The 15,830-nt window shown below is 48.4% G+C and overlaps 1 protein-coding gene across 1 annotated transcript in view; it reads right to left on the bottom strand.

The window, feature by feature from the left end:
• Positions 1–15,830, bottom strand: part of CLMN (calmin (calponin-like, transmembrane)) — a 144,427-nt gene that overhangs the window by 43,717 nt on the left and 84,880 nt on the right. Inside the window, exon 3 of the mRNA XM_006879190.1 lies at positions 6,326–6,387. Coding sequence (XP_006879252.1) covers positions 6,326–6,387 — 62 coding nt within the window. The remainder of the gene's footprint in view (positions 1–6,325; positions 6,388–15,830) is intronic.

Raw genomic sequence — 15,830 nt, 5'->3', positions numbered from 1 at the left:
CCAGTAACCACGGCTGTGAACTAACCAGTAACCATGGCTGTGAACTAACCAGTAACTATGGCTGTGAACTAACCAGTAACCACAGCTGTGAACCACTAACCACGGCTGTGAACTAACCAGTAACCATGGCTGTGAACCAGTAGCCACGGCTGTGAACTAACCAGTAACCACGGTTGTGAACCAGTAACCACGGCCGCCAAGTTGTTGCTAGCTCGTGGTGACCCCATGTGCACCAGTCTCTCTCCTCACTGTCATCAGGTCAAGTTCGATTCAAAGCTGACCCTGCACTGGGTTTCCAAGCTGGGAGCAGCATGGGATGGGACTGCCCACTTTCTCCTTTGGCTCTGTACTGCTGGAGGGGTGGGGGCTCTGGGTCAACAGTGCAAAGCCCTCTGTCCTGCGCCCAGAGAGCTCCCTATGGTTGTGATCTCACACATGTTAGGTATTCTGGGGGCAGATCGCCAGGCCTTTCTTCTGAGTTGGCCTTGAGTGACTGGCACCTCGAACTTTCCAGTTAGCCGCATCAACCACCCAGAGACTCCTTCCACAGGAGGTATAAGCATGAACAAACGGAAAGCAAGGCCCAGGAAGGCATCTGTAGTGGAAACTGACGTCAAACTGACATCTTCTCTGTTGTCAGCCAGTGCCTAACTGCCTGTGCCACCAAGGCCAGCAGAGCCGCCGGGAGAGGGAAATCGCTGGAGTGCAGGGGGACTGTGAGTCTCTTCCTCTGGGAAAGGCTCCTTCCCATCACAGCCTAACAGGCGTCTGTTTGGATCCTATTAAGGGAGGTGGCATTTCCCCTCAGGCAGTCACAGCACAGGGCTCCTCCAGACACAGGTGCACAGACAGACCCTGGCTCTCAGGGACCTTGAGGCCAAACACACATATTTTCTTTGCAAATCCCCCCACTTCCCCTCAGGGCCCTGGGTGAAAGGTGGATCAGTTACCAGGCCCTGAATAAAATGTTACTTCTGCTCGCAGAAAATAGTGAGTGCTCACCAGGAGGCCCCTGGTCAAGGCTTCACAGACCTCCACACGGACCTCCAGTCCCCCAGCTCCACCTGCTCAGTTCCCAGAAGGGTCTCAGCTGCAAACAGCTCTGGCCAGCGTCCAGCCAGCACGGGGGCAGGAGGAAAAGAGTTTGACAATGCTCCAGTGCAAACACTCTGGGGTCTGGAACTTTCCAGGGTCTCAGGAGATCCACATGAACAAAGGACACATCTTTCTACTCCCCAGAAGCCAGAGAGACTCAGTAAATACTTGTGACCACCTTCAAACTGCAATTAAACCCAACACATCAAAGAGTTTCTGGTTTCCTTCGTCAAGGACGTGACCTGAGCCTCCAGGTCACAAAAACGGCTCCTCACTTCTCTATTGGGTGCTAGTTTCTGGTGATGTCTGATGTAGCCTCAAGAGTGGGTGCCAACTATCTGTTCCCAAAAGAGTGGGGGAGCCCGGCCAGTAAGGAAGCCCTTGATCTGATAATAAATGCTAACTGGGTTTATGTTGGGGGCAGCTAAGTGCATGCGTGTTTGCCCTTCCATTCTCTACATTTCTGTATTTGTTTTGTAATTGAAACAGACAGTCAGACTTCGTGGCTGCACCAGGTGGACTGTGCGGGGCCAGTGACACGTGGCAGGCCCTGACCAACATGTGTGGTCAGCGCAGGTCTCGGGGGCGGCTTTCTTTCTGGCTCCAGATCACACTTGATTGAAGGAGCTGCCAGGGCACCAATTAGGACCAGCTGACGACTCGGAAGTCTTCCTCCATAATCCACGGTCCATCACCCAGGAGTTAAGTAGTAGATGTTTTACTATTCAATATACACGGCTGGGGACAAAGAGAGAGATCCTGGGCTTGTCAGAAAAGCTGGCGGGCTCAGAGATGCAGCTCATGAGGGAGAATTTCCGTCACCATCTCCACTCTCTAAAAGCTGTCACTGTTGTTGTGGTGGTTAGGTGCTGCTGAATCCAGTATGACCCTATACACAACAGATGTGAACCCCGTCCTATCCTGTCCCATCCTCACAATCTCTGACACCCTTGAGCCCACTGTTCCATCACTGTCGATCCACCTGCTTGAGGGTCTTCCTCCCCTTCATCATCCCTTCACCTTTCCAAGAGTGATGCCCCTCTCCTAGGAATAGCCTCTTTGTGAGATGAGGCTGTACTTTTTCCAACATGTTTTTGTTTGTTCCTTTGGTAGTCCAAGGGGTATTCAGCACTATGTAACACCAGAAGTTCAAGGGCATCGATTCTTCTGTCATCCTTATTCTCCAGCTCTCAGATGCACAGCAAGTGATGGAAAAGACCACGGTCTGAATCAGGAGCATCTTAGTCTTTAAACTGACATCATTGCTCCTTAGTATTTTGGAGAGCTCCCTAACAGCAGACTCCCAAACCCTTTCAGTTATCTCCTCTAAGAAGTTTTCTTTTTTGTTCCTTACAGAGCATGGCGTCAGGTGGCTACCCCAAATGTCAGAGGTTGGAACCCACCAGCCGCTCCTCAGGTGCTAGGTGGACAGTGTCCTCCTGAGAAGATATATGGTCTCAACAGATACAGGGTGACAATACATCACACCTGACTCTACGCCAGTGGGTGTGGTTTGGGGGAACCCTGGGGGTGCAGAGGTTAAATTTCAGTGCTGGCTGAAGGGTTGACAATTCAGAGTCACCTGCCTCTCAGTGGGAGAAAGATGGGGCCGTCTGCATCTGTGAAGACTGACAGCCTTGGGCACCCTCGGGGCAGTTCTGTTCTGTCCTACAGGGTGGGGACGAGTTGGAAGTGACACGGTAACAACGGGTAAGGTGAGTGCAGCAGAGTCAACACCCTGCGTGCTGCAAAGGGTTAAGCGATCAACTGTTGTTGTGGTTGTTGTTGTTGTTGTGTGCTGTCAAGTCAGAACCCACCCAGAGCTGACCCTCTGGAACTGTACAACTTCAAGATTACAGCGCAGTTTCTTGCCACCAGGGCTTTCTGTTGTTGTTGTTGTTGTTAGGTGCCATCAAGCTGACTATGACCCAAAGCAAAGCAATCCTGTGAACAACAGATCTGAACTCCGTCCTCTCTGGCACCATCATTATCTTGACCTTGCTCAAGCCCACCGTACCCCACCATCTCGCCGAGGGGGGCCCTTCTCTCTGACCCTCCTCCTTTCCCTCCACGGGTGCTCTTTCCAAAGGACTGGCCCCTCCTGGCAGCATGTCCAAGGCACGAGAGGTGACGTTTCACCATCCTGGCATCTGAAGCAGCAGCCTGGCCGCAAGTTCTTCATGACAGATACGTTTGTTCGTTGGGAAGCCCGCGGCATAGCTGATACTCTCTGCCGACACCACAATTCACAGGCACGGATTCTTCTCTGGCTTCCTTATTCACTGGCCGACTCGCAGATGCATAAGGAACAACTGCAGACACCGTGGTTTGGGTCAGGTGCACCTTAGTCCTTAAGATGACAGGTGCTCCGCTGGTCTGAACCCACCCAGAGGCTAGGTGATCTGCTTCCAGTGGCCTTGAGAACTGGACTGAGCAGTTTCCGCCTGCACCCATGGGGGGCTGTGAGGTGAACTGACTAGATGACAATGGTGTGGGGGCAGGACACTCGTGGCTGCTGTCCCAAGGAGAGGCCAGAAGGGAAACACATGCATGTACACCCTCTAAGGTGGACGCTGGATATCAAAGCCTTCGTAAAGCAGTGCCTCAGAGGCCTGGCTCAGCGCACTTGGGGACGAGGCGGGTGGATGATGGAAAACCTGAAGAACTAGACAGTGATGGGTAAGAGGTGAGTAAATGAGTCCCAACCAATCAGCTCTCCTAATGGGAAAAGCCTGCTCTCTCCCCTCTAAAGCCCCCAAATAGTGCTGCCGGGTCAGCTCCGACTGTGACGAGCCCGTCCACTTCAGAGAACTGGGTTCTATTCGGTTCTCAGCACCTGAGTTTTCAGCAGATTCTCAGTCTTTCTTCCAAGGTTCCTCTGGTTGGATGTGAATTTCCAGGCCTCTGCTTAGCAGCTCAGAGTGTTAACTGTTCACACCACGAGGCCTCCTCCCCTCTCCCAGCCCCGGGCGGCTGAGATGGTCACTGCCCTTGAGTCTGGCCTACTGTCCACATCTGATCCTTTTTTAAAATAAAATTTTTCTTTTATAGTGGCTTTCTTAACAAACTTTGTACACATTGCTTTTCACACTGGATCTTTCTCATTTCCTTTACTCAGCCCTCCCTCCACCTATCAAATGTGCGACCCTGTGATTAACTCTCTCCTCATCCTCACCCTTCTGCTCCCACCCTCACCCCCTTGGATCCTTAGACACGTTTTACTGGTTACCTTTCTACTTCTACAATAATAGTTTCATACAGCATTTGTCCTTATGGGACAGAGTTAGGTCACTTAGCGTAAAGCTCTCCAGTCCCTCCTAAGTTAGGTAGTGATTTTCAAAATCATTGCTCCTGCGTGTTCCGTAGTATTCCAACATGTGAATGTACCATAACTTCTCAATCCATTCAATTGTGGTTAGACATCTGGGTGTTTCCACGTTCTTGTGATGGTGAACAATGCTGCTATGAACACTAGTGTACAAATCTCCATTTGTGTCTCAGGTTCTCATTCTCTCAAGGTATATTTTCAAGTAGTGGAATAGCTGGGTCATACGGAATTTCTATGTTCAGCTTTCTGAGGAAACACCAAACTGCCTTCCAGAGTGGTTGTACCATTTTACAATCCCCCTAACAATGTAGGAAGAGTTCTATCTCTTTACATCCTGTCTAACACCTATTACTTTCTGTCTGTTAAACTTTGCCACTGTTACTGGAGTGACATAGTATTTTATTGTCTTTTGATCTTCATTTCTCTTATTGTCCACATTTTCCTTTTTCTTTCTTTTCTTTTTAAAAAAATTATTATTTTTTTGTATGTGTACCATCAAATAAAATCTGACTGGTACAGGAGGAGGCTGCCCCTCCTTCTCCAGCAGAGCATCTGGTGGATTTGAACCATATACCTCTGGGATTGCAGTGCAGCTTGTTGCCACTAGGCCACCAGGGCTCCCTACACATTTTACTCTTTCATAGCATTACTGTCCTTCAGCTGTTCATCGACTTCCCGCCCTGGGTCTCCTCCAGCGGGGAACTCATTCTGTTTCTTTTCACAGGAGGGGTTATTGTATCTTTTTTTTTTTTTATCACCATGAGGCACAAGAAGCTTGCAAACAAATGCAATGCAAAATCTCCTGGCTAAAAGATGTCCAGGGAAAAGAAACTGCAGAGAGGAAAGAGCCCCCAAGTTAGCGATGCAGGAGACGCCATAGGAAGAGTTTCCTGCTTGGCTGTGGGACGTCAGGAGAGCCGTCTAACTCCTCCCCCAACTCCTTCCCCAACTCCTCTGTGCCTCAGTGTCCTTATTTATACAAGGAGGGAGGGAAGGAGAAGACCACGTGGGAGGGACGAAGTCAGTCAGGTGCCTGGTGAAAGTCAAAACCACAGTCACAGTCACGGAGTCGATTCTGGCTCCCGGGGAACCTCCATCATGTTTCCAAGGCTGTAAATTCTAATGGGAAGAGAACGTCTGTCTTTCTCCCAAGGAGTCACAAAGTGGATTGGACCATCGGCTTTTATTAGGATTCCAACATGTAACCTAGTACCTCACCAGGGCTCCTTGAAGCACCCCCTATTATTATTATTAATAATTCTTCTTCTTCTTCTTATTATTATTATTATAAAGATCATTGTTGATCAAAGGTGTCAAGGGTTTTCAAGTAAACCCAATGGCTCTTAACCCAAAGCCCCAGTCAGCAGTCACACTGGCCATTGGTGTTGGAGCCACAAAGACCACCTTCTCTGGTCAAGAAAGCGTTTAGGTTTTTTCATCCATTAACAGCACCAACATCAGCTCACTGATTCCTATTTTTTCCTTTTTTTACATGTCACAGGACTTTATTTCTTCAGAATGCACACACATATATGTTGCATGTCTCTGGACTAAAAGGACATAACCAGGTAGAAAAACAATCTGAAGAGTGCCTTTCAGAGCTGCAAGACTACAACCTAACAGCTAGAGCCGGCTTTGTTATAATCCCGCTTTCTTTTTATTTTTAATGAATTTTAATGAACGTTTACAGAGACTTAAGGTTTCCATTCATTCACTGATCCCTATCTATAGAAAGACTCTCCTTCCCCAACCAGACAGAGGTCCGAGGAGGACAGAAGCCCGTGTCGGTCACCTCCACATTTCCGGCACTCACAACCACCAGGGTTGGGGTACGGCGTATTCAATAACAGCTGAACAGCGAGGTGTCCAGCACTTCCCATCTGTGCCAACCCTCCCGCTTACCTTTTCTAGGTGTAGATTTATCCACCGGGTGAAGGTCCGCTTCTGCACATTTTCCCTCTCCACTGAAAGACAAGGAGGCACCAGCTGAGTGGAAAAGCCAAAAATCAACCAACCAAACAACCAAACCGCCACCCTCAAGTCAATGCCACCTCTTCGCCAGACCTTACGGCACAGGGTAGAACTCCCCTTCCAGGTTTCCAAGACTGCAAACCTTTGTGGAAAAGCACAAACAACAAATGCAGGGGAGGACGTAGAGAGATTGGAACCCTCAGACACTGCTGGCGGGCATCAGGGTGGAAAGCAGTTTGGTGCTTTCTTACCAAGTTGGGACTAGAAATATAGTTTGATCTGGCAATCTCACTACTAGATATATGTATCCTAACAAAACAAGGGCTGCTCCGTAAACAGATATATGTGTACCCATATGCACTGCAGTGTTATTTACAATAGCAAATAGAAACACCTCAAATGTCCACCAGGCACAAATGGATAAAGAAACTATGATATATTCACAGGATGGAGTACTATGCAACACTTAACATGGATACTTCTTGGCTACATCACGCTGAGTCAAACAAATCAGTCACAAAAAAGTAAATAATACAGGATGTTGTTGTTTTTGTGTACCATTGAGTTGGAACCGATTCATAGCTGACCCTTCCGGTGGGTTTTCAGAGGCAATTAATCACACAGGAGGAGACTGCCCATCCTTCTCTGTGGATTCAAATAGCAAGCCTTTGGGATTACAGCACAGCTTCTTGCCACTAGGCCACCAGAGCTCCCTAATTATATTGTTGCTGTTGTTATGTGCCATCGAGTCACCTGAGACTCATAGTGACCCTATGTACAACAGCCCTAAACCCTGCCAACCTCACTGTCTCTGACACGCCTATCCCCATTACCTCAGTGACTGAGTCAATTCATCTCATCGAGGGCCTTCCTCTCCTTCAACATCCCTCCACCCTCCCAAGCATGACATCCATCCAAGGACTGGCACAACTATAAACAGCTAAGGAAAGATTTACACATAGGTAGAATCATTCTCGGATGGCTACTGGGGATGGGATCAGAGGCAGAGAGGAGTAGAAATCAGTAAACAGATAATGGTAGTTGTTATTAGGTACTGTGAAGTCAAAACCTACCCAGAGCTGACCCTCCAGAAAATTTTTAAGGCAGTAAATCATGCAGAGAAAACCGCCCATCTTTCTCCCACAAAGCAAGTGGTGGATCTGAACCACATACCTTTGGACTGGCTGTGCAACTCTACTACTAAGCTACCAGATATATATTAAGAAGTGAAGGGGAATATATATTGAGGTGAAGGGGAAGGCAGTATCTAATAAGGGGGTGATCAGCACATTGTCACCAAAGAAAGAAAAAACAGTGAGACATGGATTAATGTCAATCAGCATTACCAAGTTGTTAGGTCAAGTTGCTGTTAGGTGCCGTCAGGTCAAGGAGGACCCAGAGTGGCCTTATGAACAAATGTTCTGAACACTGTTCTATCCTGTGCCAACCTCACCATCACCAATACACTCAAGTCCATGGCCACAGTCACTGTGTCAACCCACTTGGTTGAGGAGCTTCCTCTCTTTCGCTGGCCCTCCATGGGGAACACCTCTGCAAGGAATCTCCTAGCAACGCGCCCAAAGTATGTGAGACAAAACTTCACCATCTTTTCCTCCAAGGAGCACTCTGGCTGCACCTTCTCCAAGACCTAGCTCCTTGTTCTTTAGGTCGTCCATGGGATCTTCAGGGATCTGCTCCAAGGTCACAGTTCAAAGGCATCAATTCTTCTTCTATCATCCTGAGTCACTCACTCTCCAGCTCTCAGAGGCATGGCAAGTGACTGACAAGACCACAGCATGAACCAGGCGCACCTTAATCCTCAATCTGACATCATTGCTCCTTAATAATTTGGAGAGGCTCCTGGCTACAGACTTTGCCAGTGCAATACGCCTCCTGATCTCCTGACTGATGGTCTCAACTGTATTACAGAGAAGAAGTGGGGAAGGGTGTTTAGGGTGTTAACATTGCCAGCACTGAAACGAATGTTTTGTTATTAAACAAAAAGGTGAATGCATGGTCAAATGAAGACATTATCCACTTTGTAAACTTTCACTCCAATCACAGAAAAGGAAAAGAAATCTTCACAAAGGCAGAGTGAGCGTCTTACTGTCTGTGGTGGAGCTGGTGGGCTCAAACCACACAACCACCATTTGTTTAGCATTCAAGTGCCCCAAACACAGCATTACCAGCGCTCCCCTGCACCCCGCTCACAAGGCGGCCAAACACATGTTCTTGAGTCTGCTTGCAGGGCTCTAAGTCTTAACAGGAGGAGACTCCTCCTGCAGCAGCTGTGGGCTCGAAACACCACCCTCTGCTCAGCAGCTGATCTCTTTGCTTCCCACCAGGACTCCTTAGAGCACGTGCAAAATCTAGAGTACGTCTGCTCTCCCCACAGGGAGGATTCCGCTGATCCTGGACAGAGACTAGGAATGATAGAAAGAGAATTGACGCCTTTGAGGTGAGGTGCTGGAGGAGAGTGTTGAATATACCATGGACTGCTAGGAGAAAAAAACAGGTTCACCCTGGAGAGGGTGAAACTGGGCGACTCCTTGGAGTCAAGGATTCTGAGGCTCCGTCTAACATACTTTGGACACCAGTCCTTGGAGAGGGACACCATGTTTGGAAGGGTGGAGGGGCAGTGCAGGAGAGGAAGACCCTCGAGATGGATCGATTCAGTGATTGGGACAATGAGAATTGGTGTGTCAGAGATGGTGAGATTGGTACAGGACAGAGCAGGGTTTAGGGCTCTTGTATAGAGGGTTGCTGTGAGACGCAAGTGACTCAACGACACATAACAAAAACAACAACAGATGGTAACACAAATTCCTTAGAACTGTGGTGCTGGCAAAGAGTACTGAATAGATAGATCACAGACCACTAAAAGAACAGACTGAGGAGCAATGATGTCAGTTTGAAGACCAAGGTGTGTCTGATTCAGGCTATGGTCTTTTCAATCACTTGCTATGCATTTGAGCACTGGGCAATGAATAAGGATGAGAGAAGAATTGATGCCTTTGAATTGTGTTGGAGAAGAGCACTGAACATCCCAGAGACTGCCAAAAGAATAAACAGACACATCTTGGGAAAAGTGCAGCCAGACTGCTCCTCGGACACACAAAGGTGATTAAGCTTCGTCTCCCATACTTTGGACATTTTGGTAGGAGAGGCCATTCCTTGAAAAAGGATCCTCTGCTTGGAAAGGGGGAGGGTCAGTGAAAAAGAGGAGGACCCCAGTGAGGTGGATTGACATGGTGACTGCTGCAGTGGGCTGTAGTGAGTCAGGAGGTGTGAGGATGGCGCAGGGTAGAACAGGGTTTGGGTCTGTCATTCACAGGGTCACTATGAGTCACTCTTGACTCGAGAGCATCTAACAACAAAGAACAACTCAGTCTATCTTGGAAGGAGAGCCAGGGAACCCCACAGAGGCAGGGATGGAGAGACTTTGTCTCACACACTTGGGGCTCGTTATCAGGAGGGGACTTGGAAAAGGACAGCATGTCGGGTAACCCACAGGGTCAGAGAAGGGAAGAAGACCCCCAAGGAGCCAGACTGACACGACGACTGTAACCATGAGCTTGAGCCCAGTGGAGACAGGCTTCAACCTGTTGCACTTGAGGTCACCATGTGTCAGAGTCGACTCGATGGCACCTGACGATAACGCAGCCACTCCACGCTCTGTTTGTTGAGGAATCACCAAACCGTGTCCTCTTGCGACAGCACCATCGCCCACTCCACCAACAACGCAGGGGGCTCCAGCCCGTCCCCACCCTGGGGTTTAACTGCTGTTTCCCCACGGCTGCTTTCTGAGTGTGTGAGTCAATGCCCACATGCGCGTGTTGGAGCGAGCAGAATGTTCTGTTCCCGATTCGTGGGTTACACACACTCCCAGGCACCGCGTTTAGGGAACGGACTGCATGCCAAGCCATCCTTGCCAATCCTGCTGGGAAAGACACTGTTCTCACGGCAAATACCCAGAAGCAGCAGAGGCACCCAGTGAGAACGCATACTAGGGGCTATCAGGGCACAGGAGTCGAGAGGAGAGGAGCGAGTGTAACTGCTGAGTACTGCGTTTGCTGAATGCTATCAGCACAATTTCGCTGCATCTGTGAGAGAGTGCAAATGCCCACAGGATAGACAGGAAGCTGTTGTCTAAACAGAACAAGGGCACACTGCAGATTTAAAACCCAGAAAGGTGTGCATCAGAGCTCTAACCTTTCTCCCTATCTATTCAATCTGTATGCCGAGCAAATCATTTGAAAAGCTGGACTCTATGAAGACAGAGGCCTAAGAATCAGATGAAGATTCATTAACAACTCATTAACAAATCATTTGAAAAGCTGGACTCTGTGAAGACAGAGGCATAAGAATCTGAGGACCACTCCACACCCATGTTTATCGCAGCTTTGTTCACAATAGCAAAGAGCTGGAAACAACCCAAGTGCCCATCAACAAACGAATAGATAGAGAAGCTGTGGTATATTTATACAATGGAATACTGCAGCACTGAAAAACAAGGAACTCATGAAATATTATGCAAAATGGGTGACCTAGGAGGATATTATGCTGAGTGAAAAATCTCAGTCACTAAAGGACAAATACTGTATAGTGCCACTGTTGTAAAAAGGGACATCGGGGATGAGGGAAGACAGAGGAGGAGGGGAGGAATGATGTATACTGCATTGAAACAGATATGGGAGAGTACTGTTTAAAAGTGATATATGATTAGGTATTATTGTCATGACTGGAGTCCAGAATGAAGGCTGCACAGTGGAGTGGACTTGGGGGGGGGGGGGTTGTGCTGCAAAACAATGAAAGAATTTTTCTTTTACTTTTCAATGAGGAGAGTGAATTGGGGGGGAGGGGGTGGGCAGGGAGAAAAGTGCAACAGTGAATGACTGGAAACCCTAAGTCTCTGTAAACTTTCATTAAAATTAATGAAGAAAAAAAAATCAGGGGAAGACTCCTTAACAACCATGCAGATGACACAACCTCGCTTGTTGAAAGTGAGGAAGACTTAAAACTATATTAAGATCAAAGACTAGCCTTCAATGTGGCTTACCTCTCAACATCAAGAAGACAATTCTTATCACCAGGCCAAAAGCCAACATCATGACAGATAGACAGATGGAGAAAAGGTTGGCATTGTTGATAATTTCATTTTATTTGGATACACAGTTAACACCCTTGGTACCAGCAATGAGGAAAATTCAAAGCTACAGCACACTAGGAAAAGTGCTCTCATGGCGCTGAAGAGCAGTGATGTCAATTTAAAGACCAAGGTTCACCCACTGCAAATCACGGTCTTTTCTATTATTTGCTATGTACCCGAAAGTTGGACGATGACTAGAGACGGCAGAAGAATCGAAGCCTTTGAGTCGTGGTGCTGGAGAAGAGCACTGAACGTCCCATGAGCTGCCTACACAGCAAACGATCTCAGAGAAAGTGCAGTCAGGATACTCTTTATAAGCAGAGAGAGTGGAGCTCCGTCTCACATAGCTGGAGCTCACTGTCAGGATGGGCCGGTCCTTGGGAAAGGACCTCACGCTTAGAAAAGTGGAGGGACACTGAAGGAGGGGAAGACCCCCATGAGAGAGACCGACACAATGACTACAGCAATACGCTCAAGTACGTCAGAACCAATGAGGACGGCACAGGACAGGCCAGGGTTCAAACCCGTTCTGAGTCCCTAGGAGTTGCAGTCAACTCAATGACACCTAACAACGATCTTCCCAGAAGTAGATCACCAGGTCTTTTCTCCCTCTAGACTCTGGGGGCTGGGGGTGAGAGGTTTGAACTGCCAACCTTTTGGTTTGTTGTTGTTGTTTATGTGTCACCAAGTCATCTGTGACTCACAGCAACCCTATCCTGTTTGTTCTCTTGGTGGTCCATGGTCTAACGTTCAAGACTCTTCTCCAGCACCACAACTCAAAGTCATCAATTCTTCTGTCATCCTTAGTCACTGTCCAGCTCTCTGATGCACAGCAAGTAATTGCAAAGACCATGGCCTGGAACAGGCACACATCTCAGTCCCTTAAGTGATATCATTACTCTTCAGCACTTTGGAGAGGCCCCTGACAGCAGACTTCCGCAGCGCAATTCGTCTTTTGATTTCCTGACTGCTGGTGCCGCAGGTGTTGACTATGGAGCTGAACAAGCTGAAACTTAACAATCTCAATCTCTTCTCCATCTATTATGGTGCTGCCAACTGGCCCTGTGGTGAGACTGTTTTCTTTTTCTTAATTTAAATAATCGTCATCTTCTTGATGTTGAGCTTCAATCCATACTGAAGACTACAGTCCTGAATCTTCTGCAGCAAACACTTCAAGTCCTCCTCAGTTTCAGCAAGTGAGGTTCTATTATATTCCTCCTCATAAAGTCCAGCCTCCCAGATGATCTGTTTGTGTCCACATGTAGACGGAAAAGGTTTGAAGACAGGACACAGCCCTGACACACTCCTTTCTCGATTGGAACCACACAGTGTTTCCCTGCCCCGTTCTGACAAGTGCTTCCTGGTCCATGTATAGGTTTTGCATATAAGCACAATCAAGTGTTCTGGGACTCCCATTCCGCTCAAGATTAGCCACAGTCTGGTGTGATGCACACAGTCAAATGCCTCTGCATAGTCAATGACACGCAGACAGACATTCCTCTGGAACTCTCTGCTTTCGACCAAGATCCATCTGACACTGAGGAGTAGTTAAATTTTTAACTCTTTGGCTGCCACACCAAACCCACTGTGTAACGTCTATTCTGGCTCCCAGTGGCCCTACGGACAGAGTGGAGCTGCCCGGAGGCCTTCCAAGGCTGTGAATCGCTATCGAAGCAGACTGGACACCTTGTGGTGAACAGCAAAGGGCTTGAACAGCAGCGGTAATGGGGCTCCTCCACTTCCCACTGTTGTTAAGTGCAACTGAGTGGAGTACGACTCCTAACCACCCTCCGAACAACACATCCAAACCCTGTTCTATCCTGTGCCATCCTCACCTTGTCTGACGCACTCGAGCACATTATTACAGCCACTGTGCCAAGCCACCGTGTTGAAGGTCTTCCCCTTCTTTGCTGACTCTCCACCTTCCCAAGAACCACGTCCCTCTCCAAGGACTGGCCCCTCTGAACAACATGCCCAAAGTATGTCAGATGAAGTTTCACCAGCCTTACCTCCAAGGGGCACCCTGGCTGCACCTTTCCCAAAACATACTTGTCTTTTTGGTAGTCCACCGGGATAGTCAGTACTTTATCCAACTCCAGAATTCAAAGGCATCAGTTCCTCTGCTTTCCTTATTATTCACTGTTCCTGTTTCAGACGCTTAGCAAGGGACTGAAAAGACCATTACTCAAATCAGGTGCACCATAGTCTTCAAGCTAACATCACTGCTCCTTAACACTTTGGAGAGCTCCCTGGCTGCAAACTTTCCTAAAGCAAATATGTTTTCCAAGGGTGTTGACTGTGGATCCAAGCAGTAAGTCCCTGACAATTTCGATCTCTTCTCCATCTATCATGATGTTGCCTATTGGCCCGATGGTGAGGATTTTTCTTCTCTTGATGTGAAGATGCAACCAATATTGAAGACTAGTCTTTGACCCTCTGCTGCACCTCGTAGCCTCTTTATTTGCAAGGCTGTTTCATCTGTATAACTCAAATTGTTGATAATAATAATTACCAAAAAGAAATTATTATTTTTTTAATATAACTACAAAAATAGTCCCCTTTTTTTTTAACCACTGGCATCCATTAACTCTGGAGGCCTCGTGGTAAGATGTGCAGTGGTCTCTGGAAGCCACTTTCTCTGCTTTGGCTGCCATGTCTCTCAAACCAGAAGGGCGTCAAACGGTGCATTTACTGTGCCCTTCCTCGCACTAGGGTGGCAGCTCTGGTGGCTTAGTGGTAAGGAGCTGTGTTGCCAACCCAAAGGCACACGGTTCATATCCACCAGCCACTCTGTGGTATTAAGATGAACAATCTCATCCTGTGCAATTTATAGCCTCTGAAAACCCATTGGAGGGTTGACTATGACTTGGTTCTGACTCTACAGTACATATCAAGGTAACAGGGGACACTGCAGATGTTCAACATTTTTTTAGTGTCAAGAAAACAAGGGCCAATTTCTCTCCTGGAGGAGAGAAAAAGTTTATGGTTTTCTGTAAGGGCCTTGCCCCTCCTGGGCCTCAGCACAAGAGAGATCGTACAGGCTGTAAAGTAAGTTTTCACACTGCACCTCACAACCCTTTTAACTGAAGAGCCAGCGACGTGGATATATATGTCACTGCTTAGTTCCTGTTTCCCCTCTTGTCTGGGGGCAAGCCGGTGAAGGCAGACATAAGAGCTGACGGGATGATTCCAGAAGGCAGAGGAGGGAGAAACGAAGTGACTGAGAATGATGAAGGAAGGAGAGGGGGCCAGGGGGCACCTTGGACGAGGCCGTCTAAGAGTTGTGGATCTAAACTTTGAAGACTGAGAGTCATGCTGACCCTCCCCCTTCTGCACCCCCACCTCAGCCTCTGGAATGGCTGTGATTCCACTGCCTGGGTGTCTGTCCATGCCCCAGGCACCAGCCCCTGTCAGTGGGCACGTGGACACTTCCAAGCTGTCCGCATTGTGAGCCCCGTGGCCGTGAGCTCCCTAGAATGCGCAGCCTGGCACGCAGGTCCTTGTGCACAGACATCTGAGCTCACTGCTCACTCCTCATGGTTCAGAGCGGAACCCCTCGGCCTCTGTGGTAGGCACATTGGAGATTTTAATAGCTCCTTCCAAATCACCCTCCCCAAAGGCCCCCCAGTTTATACTCTCACCCCCACCTGTCTTTAAACAAGTTTATGAGGACTGTAAAGTATTTATGCACCTCAAACACTCGGGCTGCTTTCTCCATATGGTGTCAGGCAGGGCCAACTGTGCCCCGAAACAGAAATGTATTTAGTTACAGCTCGAGAGGACCTGCGTGAGGTTGTGCATGCAACTGCACTGAAAGGTATAGAAGAGAAGATGGGTGTCAGTGAGTCAGCTCACTGCCCTCCATTAGTCCATCCATGCATCCATCCACACATCCATCCACGCATCCATCCACCCACCTATCCATCCATCCACTCTTCCATCCACCCTTCCATCCATCCACCCTTCCATCCATCCATCCATCCATCCATCCATCCATCCACCCTTCCATCCATCCATCCATCCATCCACCCACCCATCTACCCTGCCATCCACCCTTCCATCCATCCATCCATCCATCCATCCATCCATCCATCCATCCATCCATCCACCCTTCCATCCATCCATCCATCCATCCATCAATCCATCCATCCACCCACCCATCTACCCTTCCATCCACCCTTCCATCCATCCACCCTTCCATCCATCCCACCCTTCCACCCATCCACCCTTCCATCCATCCATCCATCCATCCATCCACCCTTCCATCCATCCATCCATCCATCCATC

This window comes from Elephantulus edwardii, unplaced genomic scaffold (genome assembly GCF_000299155.1).
Source record: "Elephantulus edwardii isolate Elephantulus edwardi_28Jun2011 unplaced genomic scaffold, EleEdw1.0 scaffold00002, whole genome shotgun sequence".
Taxonomy (NCBI): Eukaryota; Metazoa; Chordata; class Mammalia; order Macroscelidea; family Macroscelididae; genus Elephantulus; species Elephantulus edwardii.
The sequence above is the reverse complement of the archived record's forward strand: the minus strand, read 5'-3'. Positions and strand labels throughout refer to the sequence as shown.